Below are 18,918 nucleotides of genomic sequence, written 5' to 3' on the forward strand. Positions count from 1 at the left end.
AAATCACCAAATCATACTTTTATCCCAAATTATTTAGTCAAATTAAAATTTGGACATATTCCAAATTTTATCTCAAATCCAAATCATCAGACTTTTATCCTCAATCCAAATTATTAAGGATAAAATCTCAAATTAAAATTTGGGCATATTCCAAATTTTATATCAAATTCATCTGGTTCTAAATCAAGTTGTGGAAAAGATCTAAAATTCATCCCAAATTAAAATTTGGCCATATTCCAAATCCAAGTATCCTATTGAGCGGATAAGAAAAAAATCATCTTTTATTCAAATTTGGACATATCCCAAATTTTATCTTAAATCCAAATCAAATTAAATTGGGACAAAGCTCAAAATTTTTCGTAAATTTGGCGATATTCCAAATTTTATCCCAAATTCAAGTTAAACTTATGTACTAAATTCATAGTTTGACGGACAAATTCAAGAACAAATATATTTGGATTTTTCAACTTTATATTTTTCGAGATTCATCTACTCATGTATATGCATAAATCTCAAAAGGGTCATTTGTTGAATGAGAAATTTTAGACTAATCACAAGTTGTTACGTCATTTACTAAATTAATGATGAAATTCCAAATCATTAAATTTGGGCTCAATTAGAAGTTGACATATGTCCTAAATTGGAGTTGAAGGCAAATTTCAATGATGCCACGTGGTTTTATCATGACTGTTGAATCAGATAAGATTAACTGAACCCAATTTGATATTATTATTTAGGTCAAAGTCAACCTAAGTAAAAAAATAGGCTAAATTTGATCGTCAAATCAGGTCTAAATCCGATTAATTGAGCCCAAAGGCCAATCCCATGGACCAACCAAGCCCAAGTCCACTAATTGGGTCCAAAGGCCAGGCCCATGGATCAACCAAGCCCAAGCTCACCTGTGAATTCTATAAATAGATAAGTTCTCCTCATTTAGAAGGGTCAACAATTCTATACTCTAGAGAGCTTATAAGGAATTCTCTATAACCAGAAGACTCCTTGACTCCTAAGCTGATTACATCTAAAGATTGAAGTCCTTTGAAGATACAAGCATTCTGAAGATTGAAGTTCTTTGAAGATACAAGCATTCTGAAGACTCAAGTCCTCTGAAGATTCAAGCATTCTGAAGACTGAAGTTCTTTGAAGATACAAGCATTTTCTACATTCAGAGAGTCCAGAGAATTCATCAATAAGCAGAAGACTTCCAAGACTCCACTCCTAGAAGACAGAAGACCCTTGAAGACATAAAGAAGACTCTTCCAAGACTTATGCTTCAAGAACGTTCGGTGCTTTTCTTCTTCAAGTCAAGCACATTCACCCAACTGAGAGAGAATCAGAGAATCAAGTATTAGAGATCGAACCACATCGCATCAAATCAACTTCAATATCAACACCAACTCAAGTTCAACTCCACGAAACAAGTTTCTCTGGAAGCCTCGTGTGAATAATATGATATTACAAAATAATATAATTATACATTTTTTTTTACATAAAACTAGTTCACAAATTAATAGCTAATATTTTTTAATCAACCTAGTATTTAGTGAATAATTATAATTAGTTTTATAGTTTATAACTATGTTTTCAAACACATTTTTAAAAATTGTTTAAATTGGAATTTAATTTTTGAATCTACTAGCAAACACATATAATGAAAACATGAAATATAACTCTATTTTCTTTAAATCCCTTGTTTTCAGATTGCCCAACGAACAGACCCTTAGTTCTTTATCATCCCTCGAGCGTGCAAAAACTTTTGAATCAAAGTTGTAAATGTTGTAGGTTTTAGAAATTTGTTAGATATTATAATTAAATTTACTTTCACACATTAGCTTGATCTTTTGGGCCAATCAGTGATTTAAGATGATATCGGTGCAAATTGGTTCAGGATGTTCTTGTTCAAACCCTTGTAATGTTATTTCTTCCCCCAAGTAATATTCATTTCACTTGTTAGGTCTTCTTCATATTTCAAGCGCACAAGTGAAGGAAGGTGTTAAATATTATAATTAAATTTACTTTCATCCGTTAGCTTAAGCTTTTGGGTCAATTCACTACAAGAAAAGTTAGCACGCTATCACGCCCCATAACACGCTCAAGTGATCAGGCAAACTGCCAAGGCTGTATAGTAGCGCCTAAGCCTCAGGCGCACGACCAAGACCCATGCAAGTGTCCCATCGAGTGCCCATGTGTGCCATCTTGCGTGCAGCCTAACGTGCACACATGGCTAGATGATGCACGACCCTATGTAAGACTAGGCAAGCCAACAGATGTATGGCCAAACGTGTGCCCTTACCTCGGTTGCGCGAGTCCAGGTGCACATGAGCAATCACGCCTGCATGGCCCCCAGACGACAAGCTCTGCGAATGCCCCACAAAGGCAGACGATAAGGCATATGTGCGTTGTTGCGCACGCACGCCTCAAGCGCATGTGAGTCCCTGAGCACACACCCATGGCCGAGACTCTCCAGGACGATGCTGGAAGACGTGTGACATCTCTAGACAGCTCTGGAAGCTTCTAAAATGCTCGAGGCATAGCTAGAATGGTCGTCTATAGCCTAGGTAGCCCCGAATGGTCCCAGAAGGCACTAGACAATGCTAGTGCACTCGAGAAAGGTCTGAACACGTCTGGAAGCACCCAGACAGGCTTACACAACACCAGAATGGGCTAGATAGCCCTACATAGTCTCGAAAGCCTCTAGAAAGGTCTAGAAAGTGCTAGAACGTGCCAGGCGACTCTAGATGCACATGGACATGCTGGAATGTTCCAACTCCAGCCCACATATGAATGTTCTAGATTTCTCTGTAATGGTCTAGAATAGTTTATGAGAGTCTAGAAACGTCTTGTATAGACTTGGATGCTTATAGAAAGGCCTAGTATGGCCCATGAACCTTCCAAGACACATTGAGAAAGCTCTAGATGAGTCATAACCAACCTTTAAGGGCGGTTTAAACCCCTTAGGTCAATGGGGCAAGGCTATAGATAGCCTATCACTCTTCATTTGTACATCATTGGTTGGAATCAACATTCAACCATCAACAAAGCTCTCAACCACACTCTCAAACTCACTCATTTGTCCAACACTCTTAAAACCTCTCTTCATGTACCTAAGTGTCTTCAATGGGCAAAAGCTCTTCATAAAGGCTTACTTGGTGCTTCTTTGATAGCAAGATAGCCCAAGTGCCACACTTTTGGTTGTTGCAAATAATAATCATGTGACAGGTGGTATCAGAGCAACGGTCCTTGAACCTAGGTACCTCCACACATATTCATTAGCCCTTGCAACCATATGGCATCCAAGGATGGATATTGCTCATTGATTGAGCAAGTTGTTGAAGGTCCAACAACTCGTGGCCGAAAGGCAAAACACTCTCCGTTCAAGCGAGGGAATTCCAAGGCCCTAGAAGCGAGACAACATGTCGAAACTCGCTTGGCCAATTTGGAGCAAAGCTTTGAGGAGGTACAAGCAACGATTGGCAAGCTGAGTGATGATTACGAAGGCTTAGTCCAAGAGAATGCCAAGATCAGTGTTGCTGCTAAAGAAATGATCACAGAGCTTGGATGCACACTCGGTATGGAGGTAAGTGCCCTATCCATTGATGTAGCTAATCTACGTAAGTTTGTGGAGGGTGAGCTCCATGAACTTTGTAAAGAGCTCGACGACATTTGAGTTGAATGTCAGGACAATCATAGGGCTAGTAGTCAAAATGCTTCCACTAGTTCTCCATTCGCTGCACATATACATGGCACACATGGTTTGAAGGTACCAAAGCCCGACACATACAATGGCATACGCAATGCCACAAAGGTGGAAAATTTCTTATTCGGCTTAGAACAATACTTCGAGGCCATTAGTGTCATCGACGAGGGTGATAAAATTGCCAATGCATCAAAGTTCCTACGTGCAACAACCCAGTTGTGGTAGTGCAGGAAGCATTTGAACGAGAACGTGGCCAATGCAACTTGTATATGTGGGAGCAATTCAAATCAAAACTCCAAAAGCATTTTGTTCCTACAATGCCGACATGGAGGCAAGAGGAAAGCTTAGAAGGCTAAGGCAGACTGACAGCCTTCCCGAGTACATAAAGGAGATCACAACCCTCATGCTCGAGATTGAGGATTTGTCCGACAAAGACACACTCTTTCATTTCAGAGAGGCCTCAAGGATTAGGTGAGGATTGCTGGATAGGTGCAATATGAAGACCTTTGATGATGCCATTGCTACTATAGAGGCTCACATATTACTCTTCCAAAGGAAAGAAGGAGAAGTGTTAAGAGTCTGAGAAGGAGAATCATCCTAAGGCCAAAGGAAACTCGAAAAATGGCAGGAAGAAAGGAAAAACCCCGGTTGTAGACGAAGGAAAGTCCTTCAAACCTAAGTAGCCTCCTAGACCTTTCTTTCTATGTAATGGGCCACATTGGACGAGAGACTGTCCATAAAAGAAGAAATTGAATGCCATAGCTTCTGTGTCCTGCAAGATGTTGGAAAAAGATGGAGAGCCAGAAGCAAGAATGGGCTCCATGTACCAACTTAGTACCCTTGTCCAAGATGTCTCTTCAAAAAAGAATGAAAAGAAAGAAGCCAAAGAGCCGAGTCAAAACCCAAAGACAAACTGGGAACAAAGCCTAGGTTAGTCTCCCCCCAATCCAATGAGGGAAACAAAAAGGAAACGGGATGCTCGAAGAAGCCACTCGCAACGAGGACGTTGCAAAATCGAGTGGGGGAGGTTGTCACGCTCCACAAAAATGACCCTTCAAATCACGTTGAAATAGGCCAAGATTTCTTTAGCAAGGCCAACGAGGAGTCAAGGAAGAGGCACCCTAACGCCCCCAAGCGTCGCACACATGCACGCCCAAGTGATCAGGAAAGTTGTCAAGGCCGTAGGACAGCGCCTAAACCTCAGATGCACGACCAAGACCCATGTGAGTGCCCCATCGAGTGCCCATGTGCACTATCGTGCGCGTAGCCTAGCGTGTGCACACACCCAGATGATGCACGACCCCGTGCGAGGCCAGGCAAGCCAACGGGCGCACAACCAAACGTGCGCCCCTATCTCGGTTGCATGAATCCAGAGGTGCACGAGCAATCACACCCACTCGACCCCTAGGCGACAAGCCCTGTGCGCAAGCAACGGGCACGCGCACGTCCCTACGCGCACCCCACAGAGGCATACGATAAGGCGTGTGCGCATTGCCGCGCATGCAAGTCCTTACACACATGCCCATGGTTGATACCCTTCGAGACAATGTTGAAAGATGCGCGACATCTCTAGACAACTTCGGAAGCTTCTAGAACACTAGAGACATGGCTAGATTGCTCACCCATGGCCTAGGCAGCCCTGGATGATCCCAGAAGGTACTAGACAGTGCCAGTGCACTTGAGAAAGGTTTAAACACATATGGAAGCACCCATACAGGCCTATACAGTGCCATAATGGGCTAGACAGCCCCACACAGTCTCAGAAGCCTCTAGAAAGGTATAGAAAGTGCCATAACATGTCAAACGAATTTAGATGGCTCATGGACATGTTGCAATGTCCCAACTCTAATCCACACATGAATGTTCTAGATTTCTCTGTAATGGTCTAGAATAGCCTAGAAGAGTCTAGAAGTTTCTCGTATAGACTTGGATGCTTATAGAAAGGCCTAATATGGCCTAAGAACCTTTCAAGACACATTAAGAAGGCTCTAGATGAGCCATAACTGGCCCTCAAGGGTGGTTTAAACCCTTTAGGTCAGTAGGGCAAGGCTCTAAATAGCCCATCACCCCTCATTTGTACATCATCGATTGGAATCAACAATCAACCATCAACAAAGCTCTCGACCATTCTCTCAAACTCAATCACTTGTCCAACACTCTTAAAACCTCTCTTCTTGTACCTAAGTGTCTTCAATAGGCAAAAACTATTCATAAAGGCTTAATTGGTGCTTCTTTGATAGTAAAATAGCCCAAGTGTCACACGTTTGGTTGTTGCTAACAATAACCACGTGACAACGTGTTGGTAAAAGTAACATTTTACTAATGCATAGACGTCACTAAATATTAACTTTTAGCAATACGTTATTTGTCACTATTTTTCTTATACAGTGACACTGGCATTTTCTTATTGAAAGTTATGTTTTAGCAACATATAAGACTGTTACTAAATGTGGATCAATGGTTATTGCAAGTATCTTTTGCAACATATTTAAGCGTCGATAAAATTAATAATTTGTGCCACTATAAAATTTCGAATGTTTTTTTTAAATACAATTTACTAACGTTAACCTCGGTAAAAGTATTTTATTAATTATAAAAATAATACACAATTTAATATATAAACCTATTAAAAAATTTAAAATATATAATCTTTTGAGCAAATCAAGAATCAACTAATCAATTTGTATTTAAACCAAAATTTATAATTGAAGATAAATATTCCCAATATCACAGATTATCATTGAAACAAAATGAAATAATACTAACTTGCTATAAGTTATCAACTTCGATAATATGAACAAATATAGTAACTTTTCTAGTCGAAGCTAAAATTATTTGCTATAAATCATTAAAACCACCCTATACGATTTTCAAAGTGAGGAGAAGAAACATAAATAGAGTTGCTGCACGACCAGTAAAAAATTATTTTACCAAATTTTCTATTTTTCATGAAAGTAATATAAGGAAAGATTGAAAACTATCTCTAAATTCTTAAACTTAACTTCAATTTTAGGGATTTTGTACAAAGGTTCTCAATTCTTTATCATCTTATCTTCAATATAGAAGAAGTATTTTTCAACAAATAAAGAAACTAACTGGCATTAATCTAAATAACCAAACCCATATGTTCTTGAAATAAGAAATTAAAACTTGTTGAGTTCATAAATTAAGTTCTTGATGAAAAATTGATTGGCTAAATATACTAACAAAATACATACTAATTGATGAAAATTGCACACAAAAATAACTTGAAAATGAGTAGGTTCTCTAAAAATAAGTTGCTTCCAATTTGTTGATAGGTAGAAACCTATCGAAAAGATGCTTCTAGTGTATTAATTGATGGAAATTTCACATAAAAGTATCTGAAAATGAATGGTTCTCTAAAAACAAGTGCCTTGTGGTCAGACTAGAATCATCAAAGAGTTGCGTGAGTTTGAAAATCGGGGTTAAATGTGTACTAATTGATAGAAATTTCACACAAAAATCACTTGAAAATGAGTAGGTTCTCTTGGAAACAAATACATTGTGGGTTTATTTCAACCTATTCGCTACCCGTGATGTATGAGTTCCAAAATGAGTGGGTTCGACAATACCTTCATTCACCGATTGTCTGTTCACAGCAGGGAGGTTGTTCGCCGGTGGTCTGTTCGCAACAAGTGTTCATTCGCCAATGGTATATTGGCAGCGGGGTGTTCCGTTTTTAGCAAGGAGTTCTGTCTTCGTGCAGCAGGTTGTTCGTCCCATGGGTTCACAACAGGTTCTTCGCGGCGGTGAGTAGTAGCGTCCATTTCCGACGGTGAATAAAAACCTCCGTTCGTCCCGACGTGATGCATGAGTTAAGAGGGAGGAAAGGAATATGATGTCGAAAAACTGAGGGAAAGAAGAGAGGGAAAAAGCCACAAATTTGTACTATTTTTTTTTTAATAATAATATATATATATTTAGTGACATCTTAATATGTAGTTAAAATATTTTAATGGTTTAGTGGCGTTAGTGGGTGCATTGCAAATTCTTTTAATGATGCAAATTTAAGATATATGTTGCTAATAATGAACTTTTTGTGACATTTTTGCAAAATGTTGCTATAAATTGACCTTTAGTGACAAAATTTGCACACGCTACTAAAAATTTGTCACAAAAACTCTCTTTTCTTATAGTGATTAGTGATTTAAGACAAACTATTAGAAGTGTAGTTGTAAAGATCTTTGAGTCAACTAACTCTAGTTAAGTTCTCTTTTGTATTATCTAGTTTGAGAGTGAGATTAAAGAGTACGAGTAGTATAAAAAAAGTTGTGATTGAGATCGATGAGATAATTATTGTGTGATTGTAACAATTTTTCACATAATTGATTTCTTTCAGGTGGGTCATTATTTTTCTCCGATTTTCACATAAATTTTTTGTGTTTCCTAATTTTATTGCTTTCTTATAATTTCTTAGTTGTTTTTCTTTTTATTCCTACAATAATATTGGAGATTTTCCCACAATATAAACATGCTATTATATTTCATATTGGGCATAGTCAATATCACTTAGATTTATGTTATTTATGCTTCTTTTATGCACCAAACCGTAACACACAAAAAGATGCAAGGTAAAAATATGACAGAAATACCATAAAATTACATGAATTCTAGGAAATATATCAGCTGAATCTTGATCGAAATTCATATTCAAGTGGTCGGAATTATACTTTCAAATGGCCATTTCTACCAATTTTTCAGAACAAATAATTTCTTCCAAGTCCCAATGACTTGTTTTTTGTTTCTAAAAACGGTAAAAAAAATTAAAAAAAAATGATAAAAGTGTAGAATAGGTGAGTTTGTTACAAAACCTGTTCAAAGTTAGAAACTGTTAGAAATGTGGACTTTTGAAGTGGTGGGGTACGAACTTTCTCTATCACAACAGATGAAAAATGTGAGTTTTGACTTTTAAATTACATTAAACTCAAAGCTGTTAATTATTGAAATTGGTGTACGCTAAAGGTAGGTGAAATTTTTGGTAGAGCAACGATTCAAGTATCGAGGTTTATACGTTGATTCCAACCTTTCAATTTTATGGATATATTAATAATTATTTTTCGATTAAGTTATAGATTTTGTCGTATTGAAAATACTAGGGGATTTTTGTTGATGTTTATGGATATTTATAAAACATATTCAATATATTCATTATTTGGTAAAATTGATGTCGAGCCCTATCATTTATAAATGCGTTCGCAATTCAGATTCTATTTTATGTTTTCAAATTCACTGGAATCAGTGAATATGTGTTTGGCAGACAATTCGAATTCTATTTTCGAAAATTTTGTGATTCAAAACAGTGTAAATTCTGAAATATTTATTATGTAATATATTATAAATTAGATTAAATTCCAAATTCAATCTCTATGGTTTGGATAAAATTAAAAGTTAATTCATATGATTTTAAAATTTAAATTTTAGTTCCTATGTTTTAATAGAACTTCACATATAGTCTCGATGCTTTGTTAAATCCTTTTAAATAATCCCTACCTAGAACTATTTATGAATCTTTTATCAAACCATATGGGGTAAATTCTAATTAATCATAAAGACCTAAATTCTAACTTCTTCCAAACTATAAGGACAAAAGATTTTCAATTTATCCTATAACTTATATATTATAACAAATAATTTTACAGTTTTTTTAACATAAACTATGTTTATAAATAAATTATTAATAGTTTATTATCAACTAATATTTAGTGGATAACTACAACTAGTTTGCAATTGTTTAAATTCTACCAAATAGATATTTGAAAATACGAAATATAACCATATTTTTATTTAACCTATTGTTTTTAAATTCTCTACCAAATACGCTTTTAAGAGTTAATTTTATCGGGACTAAAAAAAATACACATTTCACAATTGGCGCAATAAAAGAATGAAAAATAATACAGATGATGTTATAAAAACTTATTTCTGAGGGGTATGGTTATTTTTGCGAACCAAAAATATTTTGAATAAAAGGTAGGAATTTTTCTATTAATTTGGTTCATATAGTTTGGATTTAATTTCAATTTGGCTATGTAATTCATTACAACATTTTTTTACTAGGTCAAACTTCACAACTTATCCTTACAGGTTAGCATGGTCTACTTTTTTTTTTTTTTTTTTGAGACAAAAGTATTTTGTAGTTGGTTGCATCAGCATTCAGTAAAAAGATGATTTTAACCACTGTATTATGACCAAATAAAAACCCAGTCAAACTTTTTTTCCCCTTTTGTTTTCAACCAGTCAAAATTTGTTTTATTTTTTTGTTTCAGTTCAACTATCGTCATGGTAGAAGATGGAATTGTTAGCGAAGCTAATTGATGTTTTATTTATTGAAGTATAAAAAATAATTTAGATTGATAATTTGTCCAACAAATATTAACCATAAATTTTACTATAGAAATAAAAAATAATACAAAAGAGAAAATGAAAGGGAAGGGGTAATTGTCATGAATAATACAAATAGTTTTTTACTTTTCTCAATTAACAATTTCTTTTTTGCCTATTGTTTTAAACGATTGTTGTTGTATGTCATCTTAGTCGGGATCTATATGAAGATCAAGATAAAAGAATTTAACTACTTGAACGGTTGATTTTGTATTGTCTTAATGATAAATCGTGACCAAGATAAAAGTTGAGAAAGAACGAGATAAAGAAAATCGAATGAGTGCGAGCAATTTCTCGAAGAGAGAAGTCTAAAAAGAGGAAAAGCCTCGATAAGTTTTCCTTTTTTATTGTTGAATAGATAGTTGAGTGGAGAAACAAATTATGTGGCAAATTTGTAGACTCAAAATCTAAATTGTAGTGTATATTGTCTTTATCAAGAATTGTGTTATGTATTACTCAACATAATTTTGTTTTGATTTGTCCTTTTGGAATTGACTCGGATGGTTCTTGATAGTATCTTCAATGTTATCGTTTTTGATTTGGAGGTTTCTTGTTTCTTCTTCTTTCATTTTTTCTCTCATTTTTTTCCTTTCTCAACCGTCATCTTGACTTGAAATTTCATTGAAAAATAGAGAATTAATAGTGCAAGCGTGCCAAAGAAGAAGTTGAAGATTTTATTTTGGTCTCAATATCGATCTGGATCAAGATTACACCAACCATTTAAACAATGGGCGAAAATTAAATATGTTTTATTTGTGAAATGTGATTTTTTTGTGTGTGTGTGTTATCTCGGTATTATTGGAGATATTAAATAATGTTTTATCCACAAAATTACTATAAAATAGGTCCAAAATAGTAATGAAATTTTATATAGAAATAGGAAATAATATAAAAATGAAGGGGAAGGGAGACAGTCTGCCGAGATCCCATCTGCATTTTTCATGTCTTAATATCTTCTTCTTCACACACCCCTCAAGTGTTCTGAAACTCTGAACCAACCTTCTCTCTCAGCTCTCTCTCTCTCTCTCTCTTCCTTCAATGCTTTAATGGCGTCGTAATCACTTTCTCTGTCTCATTCCCCTATTTAACTCTCTTTCTCTTCTGCACTTTGCTTCAGATTCCTTTCGCTGGAAGTAATTATGAATTCCGTTTTGGCTTTCCTTTCGCCACTGCTTCCGTTTGCGGCCTCTCTTCTGTTTCTGCTCCTCTTTCTCGAGCAGATCTCTTATTTGAAGAAGAAACGCTCTGTTCCTGGTCCTCCTCTCGTTGTGCCCTTCGTCGGCAACGCAATTCCTCTCGTCCGAAACCCTGCTCGTTTCTGGGAAATTCAGGCTTCTTTAGCTAAATCCTCCGGAGTTGGTTTCTCCGTCAACTACATCGCCGGAAACTTCATCGTCTTCATTCGCGACACTGAACTCTCTCACAAGATTTTCGCCAATGTGCGTTCCGATGCTATGAATCTCGTCGGACACCCCTTCGGGAAGAAGCTATTTGGCGAGGATAATCTGATTTATATGTTGGGGCAAAAGCATAAGGATCTCCGCCGTCGAATCGCTCCTAATTTCACGCCTAAAGCGCTCTGCACCTACACCGCGCTTCAGCAGATCATTATTCTGAAGCACTTGAAGCTTTGGGATCAAAAGTCGTCGGAATCCTCGCCGAAGCCGATTCCCTTGAGGTTTTTGGCTCGAGATCTTAACCTCGAAACCTCTCAGATGGTGTTCGTTGGGCCGTATTTAGGCGAAAAGGTTCGCGAGAAGTTCAGAGTCGATTACAACATCTTCAATGTTGGCCTGATGAAACTTCCGATCGATTTGCCTGGAACAGGTTTCAGAAACGCGAAACTCGCCGTTGACCGGCTGGTGGAGGTCCTTGCCGACTGTGCAGAGAAGAGCAAGACGAAGATGAAGAGAGAAGAAGAGCCGACGTGTTTGATTGACTTTTGGATGCAGGACACCGTAAAAGAACTCGAGGCTGCAGCAGCGGCCGGCGAGCCAGAGCCCGTTCACACCAGTAACTTCGAGCTCGGCCTTTATCTCTTCGATTTCCTCTTCGCCGCTCAAGACGCTTCCACTTCGTCGCTTCTGTGGGCCGTCAGTCTCCTGGACTCGCATCCGGAGGTGGTGGCCAAAGTTCGGGAAGAAGTCAAATCCATCTGGTCGCCGGAATCGGATTCACTGATCTCAGCGGAGCAGCTTCTGGAAATGAAGTACACTCAGGCAGTAGCACGTGAAGTGGTCCGTTACCGCGCTCCGGCAACGGTAGTGCCGCACGTGGCGGCGGCGGAGTTCCCGTTGACGGATACATACACGATCCCAAAAGGCGCAATTGTGTTTCCATCTGCATACGAGTCAAGCTTCCAGGGATTCGTAGAACCGGAGCGGTTCGACCCGGAACGGTTCTCGGAGGGAAGGCAAGAAGACCGAATTTTCAAAAGGAACTTTCTGGCATTCGGTGCTGGGTCCCACCAGTGTGTTGGGCAACGGTACGCGCTCAACCAACTGGTGCTCTTCATCGCAATGTTTTGTACGTTGCTTGATTTCAAGAGGCACAGATCCGACGGCTGTGATGAAATCGCCTTCAATCCCACCATCTGTCCCAAAGATGACTGCATGGTCTCCATATCCAGGCGGTGCCCTCGATTTCCCAATCTTTCGCTTGAATAATTTTTCCAAATTCCCAAATTGCCCTTTTCCTCTTTCTTTCTTTTCTTTTTTTTTTCCTATTTGAATCTGGGTGGAAAAACGGACGGCTGGGATTCTTTGTGTGTGTGTGTGTGTAGGGGGGGGGGGGGGGGGTGTTGGAAATGTGTGTGTTTTTGTTGATTTGATTATTGGAGCTTTCGATTAGAGAGAAAAAAAAAAAGATTTGTGTTTTGAATATTTAAAAGGAAAATGCTGTTCTGGCGATGACTTGTCCTTTCTAATAAACAAATCAGCATCACGTGGATGGGCCGGCCGTCTGTCCATCCGCTTATCTGATTGTAATTTTCTTTTAATTATTAATAATCCACTTATCTTATTCTAATAGTTTTATATCTGAATAATTATTTTAAATCATAAACCTATAGTCAAATGACACTATCTGATCCTATCTGTCACGATCTTGATAGAAGTCTGTCATGTTTTACCATTAATAGATAGTAATATTTTACTATTTTTATATTTTAGACTAGATATATCATAATATGCTCACAATTTTGAATTTTGGATACATATCTATAAAGCATGGTGTTAGTTGTAATTACACTTTTAAACTTTTAATGATAAAAATTGAGTCATCAAATTTTTGGAAGTATTAAAATGGTAGACTTTTTAAACTTTAAAAATTTGACTCCGAAATGATAAAAATTGAACTTCAAATTTATAAAATTGTTATAATTTTTACAACTATGTAAGTTTGAGGGTCTAGAAGTTTCAATTTTTGTAATTACTATCGTATTTTAGAGGAGATTTTTGTAATGGACTAAAAATAATATATTTTTTTATAAGGAAATGTATCACTTATTTCTGATTCAAACTGTTATTTAAAAAGCAAATATTCTAAATGAAACATTGAAATAATTTTGTGTGGTGTTCTTGGTTCTTGTTCATTTTTCTTTGCATGGGAATTCCGACATTGCTTTTTAAGTATCAGATCAGTTGGTTAGAGCCTAGAGTATAATTTTGACAATATTTGTTTGTGGGACCCTCTCAAATGGGATGGGGTGGAATTTGGAAAAGTCATTTTCGAAAAAAATTTCAATATTATTGAACATTTATTCGTTTGTCACGTCAACATCTTTTAAAAAACGAGACATTTAATGACGTGGGGTTCATTCTATATAGATATGCGGTGAACAAATGGAATTTGGTACTTTAGAACTAGAAAATTTTCCATAATTTTCACTCAACAGCTATATTTACCATTTTTAATGAAGCCTTTTACTCATCATGATTCTCATTTTATGAGAAAGAAGAAGAAGGGAAAAAAAAAAAAAAAAAACTAACATGTTTCTTGTTTTAATCGATCACATGATTGTCAAATAAGTTGGGTTTCTTTAAATATAATATCATATGTTTGTCTTTTGTTTGAATGGGAAAGGCGGGTAATTTTATTTCAAGTCTTCTGATAAGCAATTCTCATGAATGTAGCAAGGAGAAAATTGAATTTTGTGTTTGATTTTTAACTTAATTTTGTGTAGATTAGTAGATTTTATTTCTAATGTAAAAAAAAAAAAAAAAAAAAAAATCAATATCTATTAGATACAAATTTAAGAATTATATAATCCCTTAAAAACGAAATTGAAAGTTTAAGGAATTATTATACAATTTAGAAATATTTCTTTATTCTAGTACGCTAAGAAAAAGTTATGAAATCACTACGCTCAATGTTAGGAGATCGACCAAAGGAGAATATCATATCTATATAAAAGAATCAAGGTTCGTTAACTTTTCAAAATATAACCTTTCGTCCCTCCTATTGAAAAGGCACAACATAGTTTTGCACTACTAATAAGCAACTTAAAAGTCATTCATAAAATCCTATTTAGTTTTGTTAGCTTTTGTCACTATTAGTCAACTAAATAGGTTACGTCCAACGGTATCCTCATACACAATTAAGGTGAAGTTTTGTTTGATAGGATTTTAAACTAGATTGAAAATAATCCTAAAATTATGATTACTAAAAACCTATTGTAAATAAAATTAAAATTTAGAGACATGTTAGACATTTTTAACTTAACAAACGAAATATAAACAAATTCAAGATTAAACTTTCTAGGTAAAAAGAAGTAGGACCGTGTATTGTTTTTTTTAGCTTCCTTTGATTTTTTTTTTTCTGTTTTTCTTTTTTGTCTGTTTTGCTATATGTAAAAACGTTTCTACGCTATTACTTATTTATAATGTTTTGTCAACTTATATGTACGAGCATCATCATTGGGAGGTTGTTGGTTGTCCAAACCATTTCAAATTATATTAAGGATATGTATAGTCAGCTATAGTCCGCTATTACCTTATTAATTGAAAGACACATGTAATGCACATGTCTTAAAATTTCCATGAACTAAATTTTATAACAAAATTTAATTTTGATTGAATTTAATTACCAAATGTTTATTACGAAATTAAGTAATTAAAGAAAATAGTATCTAAAACTATGTTTCATTGTTTTAAGTTAATTTACAATGTAAATGAAATGTTTTTGGAGGGTAAAAAACTTCAAGACAAATTTTTTTATGGAAAAATCAGATTTTCAAATATATGTTTATAGTTAAGTTTAAATTTTAAATATTTTGACATGAAATTTAAAAGTATATAAAGATAGAAAAAAAATTATATATATATATATATTGAATGAATAAAATTAAAATACATTCATTGGAATAAAAGTTTAAATTTGGATAACAAAACCTTATTTTGACATAATTCTTAAAATTCAAATTTTCTTGAAAAGCTTTAATCTTTTTGTTAAGGAACCATCACTTTGACATTTTGAAAATGAAATTTGGACCAATGAAAAATAAAATGATTTGTATTTTATTTATTCCACGAAATGATGTGTATATCATGTATGAAATGGTATGCATGAGTTCTCAATTGAAAAAGTAATACCGAAAAAAATAAACGATACAAAAACTAAAATCGAATAAATAACGAAAACAAAAATAAAACAAAAGGTTGAACACTAAATTACTTCTTTTGAAAAAATAAATAAAAGATACAAAATTTTTGTTTCCGTTATTGTGATTGTGGGAGTGAAATAAAATTGAAAAGTAGCCACGCGTTTCTTCATTTTAGGTATTCCTTTTCAACTTGAAAAGTCTTCTCTTTTCTTTCTTCCTTTTGATGTTGAGTTAAGTTGAGAGCAAGTATCCAGGAATTCTGTTAATTTCGAGTAATTTAAGGTTGCATTTCTACTAAAAATTAGTCGTTGTTCCATACCAAGACAATCATTGGAGTCTGGTGCAACTCATGTAGAGTGAATAATTATTTCCGGAACAATGTTTACATAAGATCTTGAGTTTTTTTTTTTTTTTTTTTTTTTTGTTATTTCAATTTATAAGCCTTATTATACCATTTGGATTAATTTTTCTTTCAAATATTATTAATATATACAATGTGTGTATTATAATTAATGTATCTAGTTGAAGTGTAATCAATTTGCTAGTGTTATTCAGTTCTTACACATTATTTCTTTCAACAGAAGAAATTATATGAACTCATATACGAAACAAGGTACAACAATTGGATACAAAATATAGTCTCGAATCAAAGTGTTTAGCTCTTTTTTTAGAATTATTACAAGTTATTTGTATGTTGTTATAAAATATTTACCTGGTTTAATACTCAACCTTTGAATTTTGAGATAATATATTGAATTTTTTTAAAAAAGGGGAAAAAATAGCGAAATTAGGGTTGGTATTTACAACTACATCTCAGTGCAAAAAATGACCCTTTTTTAAACCTAAGATATAAAATGTGGTTGAAGAGCTGATGCTTTGAAAGTTTTTCACATGGGATTATAATATATAGTATATGATTTACAACAAAAAGAATCTTAAATGCGGATGGATGCATGTTTAATTTGCTCAATCTGCATTTGTTGCTAAGACTTTATCCTATTGCAATACTTTCTAATAACACACCCACTAACCGTTGTAATTGATATGTATGATAACGTTTTGCTTCCAACAATTATGTGACTGTTTGTAATCTATATACAATTACAACAATTGTCAATAATGATATATTTACCGACTGCAACAAAATGTCTATTGCAGGCGCTTTAGTATCAACATTTATAATAAATATTGTAATAGAGTATATTCTAACAATTATGTTACAACGTTATGGATAATGTTGCAGTTATATAATTCTATTGCAACGATTTTAGTATCATATACCAAAATCATTGCATGCATGCATATTGCAACAATCTTTTTGCGACGATATAGAAAGTGATGTAAGCTTGTAGACAATTGCAACAATTTTCTATTGATATATTTATAAATGGTTGCAAATATGCCTATTGCAATGCATAAGTTGGAACATTTGTATTCATTGTTGCAATAGCAACAATTAAATTGCAACACATGTTGCTTATTAAAATACAGTTACAAGAAATATTGAATATTAGTTTTATCTTTAATCAATAATTTATTCAATCATGTATATGTACCTATTAAATTTAACTTATTACACATTAAAAATTTTCAAAGCGTATGCTACATTGAACAAGAAATTTGACTTTTTTCGACAGACGAAACTGTTGGAAGAAGTCAAAAAACCATCGAAAAAACCTTTTTTGATGGAATTTTGACCGTCAATATTTTAGCATCGAAAAAACCAACTGTGGCCTATTTTTAACATTGAGAGAATTTACTTTTTTCCGACATGACCTATTTTAGCATAAAAAAAGTAAAAAAATTCATGAAATTACAGTTTTTTCCGATGCCTGTACCGTCAGATCATATATTTAGGCATCGAGAATATCTTTTTTTCTTTATTTACTAAATATTATTTTTTTTACAAATATCCTATTTGTTTGAATTTTACAAATATCAAATAAACTAAAATAAAACCGATAAAATTAGTTAGCTGTCTACAATATTAAATAATATCTAATAAACATGTTTGAATCTTACAAATTTATTAAATAAACAACTACTAATAAGATTCATCATAAATATTACATAATATCCATAAATTCTTAATCCCGAAATAACATTACATAATATCTACAAAAGTACTTATAAAATACAATTCTACAACCTAACTTAGCTCGTCGGGAGATGCATCTTCAACATAAATCTTGAGATACCTACAAAATACAAATTTAAATAGTTTTAATACTCAATATACCATGTAATAATCTTAAAATGAATATAAAATTTAGAACTCAACTTAAGAACATTAACAAATTGAAACAAACCAATTCATATTTACACATTTCAATCTCAAATTCAATATAGAACTTAAAACCCAACTTAAACTTAAACATAATTATACACTACCCTTATACAAACTTTTAACCCACACCCTCTCCTGGCTCAAGAGGGGTTTTGGTTATAGTTGAATTATGACTTATTTTTCATTAGAGAGATCAATGGTACTTAAGGAGTTAGATATAACTATAGAAGCAAAATGGTAATTTTGGCCCAGTTGTACTTACGAGCAATTTATATCCAATGGAGATAGAAATATATCTGTATTGCGAAGAATGCAACTGTCGGTCTTTATTAGAGTGATTGACAATTAATGGATGTTGAATAATTTAAGTTTAATTAATTATTCAAGTACCATTGAAGTTTCAATCTATAGATGCATAAGATCCTCTCTGTAGCTCAACTGAGATTATTGAGAATTAATTTTGGATTAATTTGAATTATTCAAATTAATGGAGGGATGATATAATTAATTCAAATCAATTATATGTGATATAATTAACATAATATATTCGATACATTATAGTATAAAGTTTATTTTGAGAGGAATTAGATATTTGAATATGATTCAAATATTAGTTATATGGATTGCATAATTTTTGTTCTGTAAAGTTTGTATTCAGTGATAAAATTGAAATTGAGACGATCACCGCTTCCGCTGTGGACCTTAGGGTTCCTTCAAACCCAACATAAGAATATTAACAAAGTCAAACCCTTACTTGAACCACAAACTCAATATAACATGTATCCATCTTAAAATTACTCTCAAGCTCAATATAAAACTTAAAACTCAATTTAAAATATTAACAAACTCAATATACCATACACTAACTATATTTTACATAACTATACGCTTATGTTGTTACTATAACTACAAGATAACAACATACATACA

The 18,918-nt window shown here is 34.0% G+C and overlaps 1 protein-coding gene across 1 annotated transcript; it reads left to right on the top strand.

The window, feature by feature from the left end:
- Window positions 1-10,763: 10,763 nt before the first annotated feature.
- Window positions 10,764-13,128, top strand: LOC120074625 (cytochrome P450 710A11-like). The gene has a single exon (XM_039027806.2). It carries the CDS (start codon window positions 11,239-11,241, stop codon window positions 12,763-12,765), a length of 1,527 nt encoding a protein of 508 aa, XP_038883734.1. The 5' UTR covers window positions 10,764-11,238; the 3' UTR covers window positions 12,766-13,128.
- The last annotated feature ends 5,790 nt before the right edge of the window (window positions 13,129-18,918 follow it).

This window comes from Benincasa hispida, chromosome 3 (genome assembly GCF_027475165.1).
Source record: "Benincasa hispida cultivar pf3 chromosome 3, pf3_genome.v1.1, whole genome shotgun sequence".
Classification (NCBI taxonomy): Eukaryota; Viridiplantae; Streptophyta; class Magnoliopsida; order Cucurbitales; family Cucurbitaceae; genus Benincasa; species Benincasa hispida.

Coding starts and splice junctions, on each gene's coding strand:
- LOC120074625 (XM_039027806.2), top strand. CDS start 11,239: ATGAATTCCGTTTTGGCTTTCCTTTCGCCACTGCTTCCGTTTGCGGCC.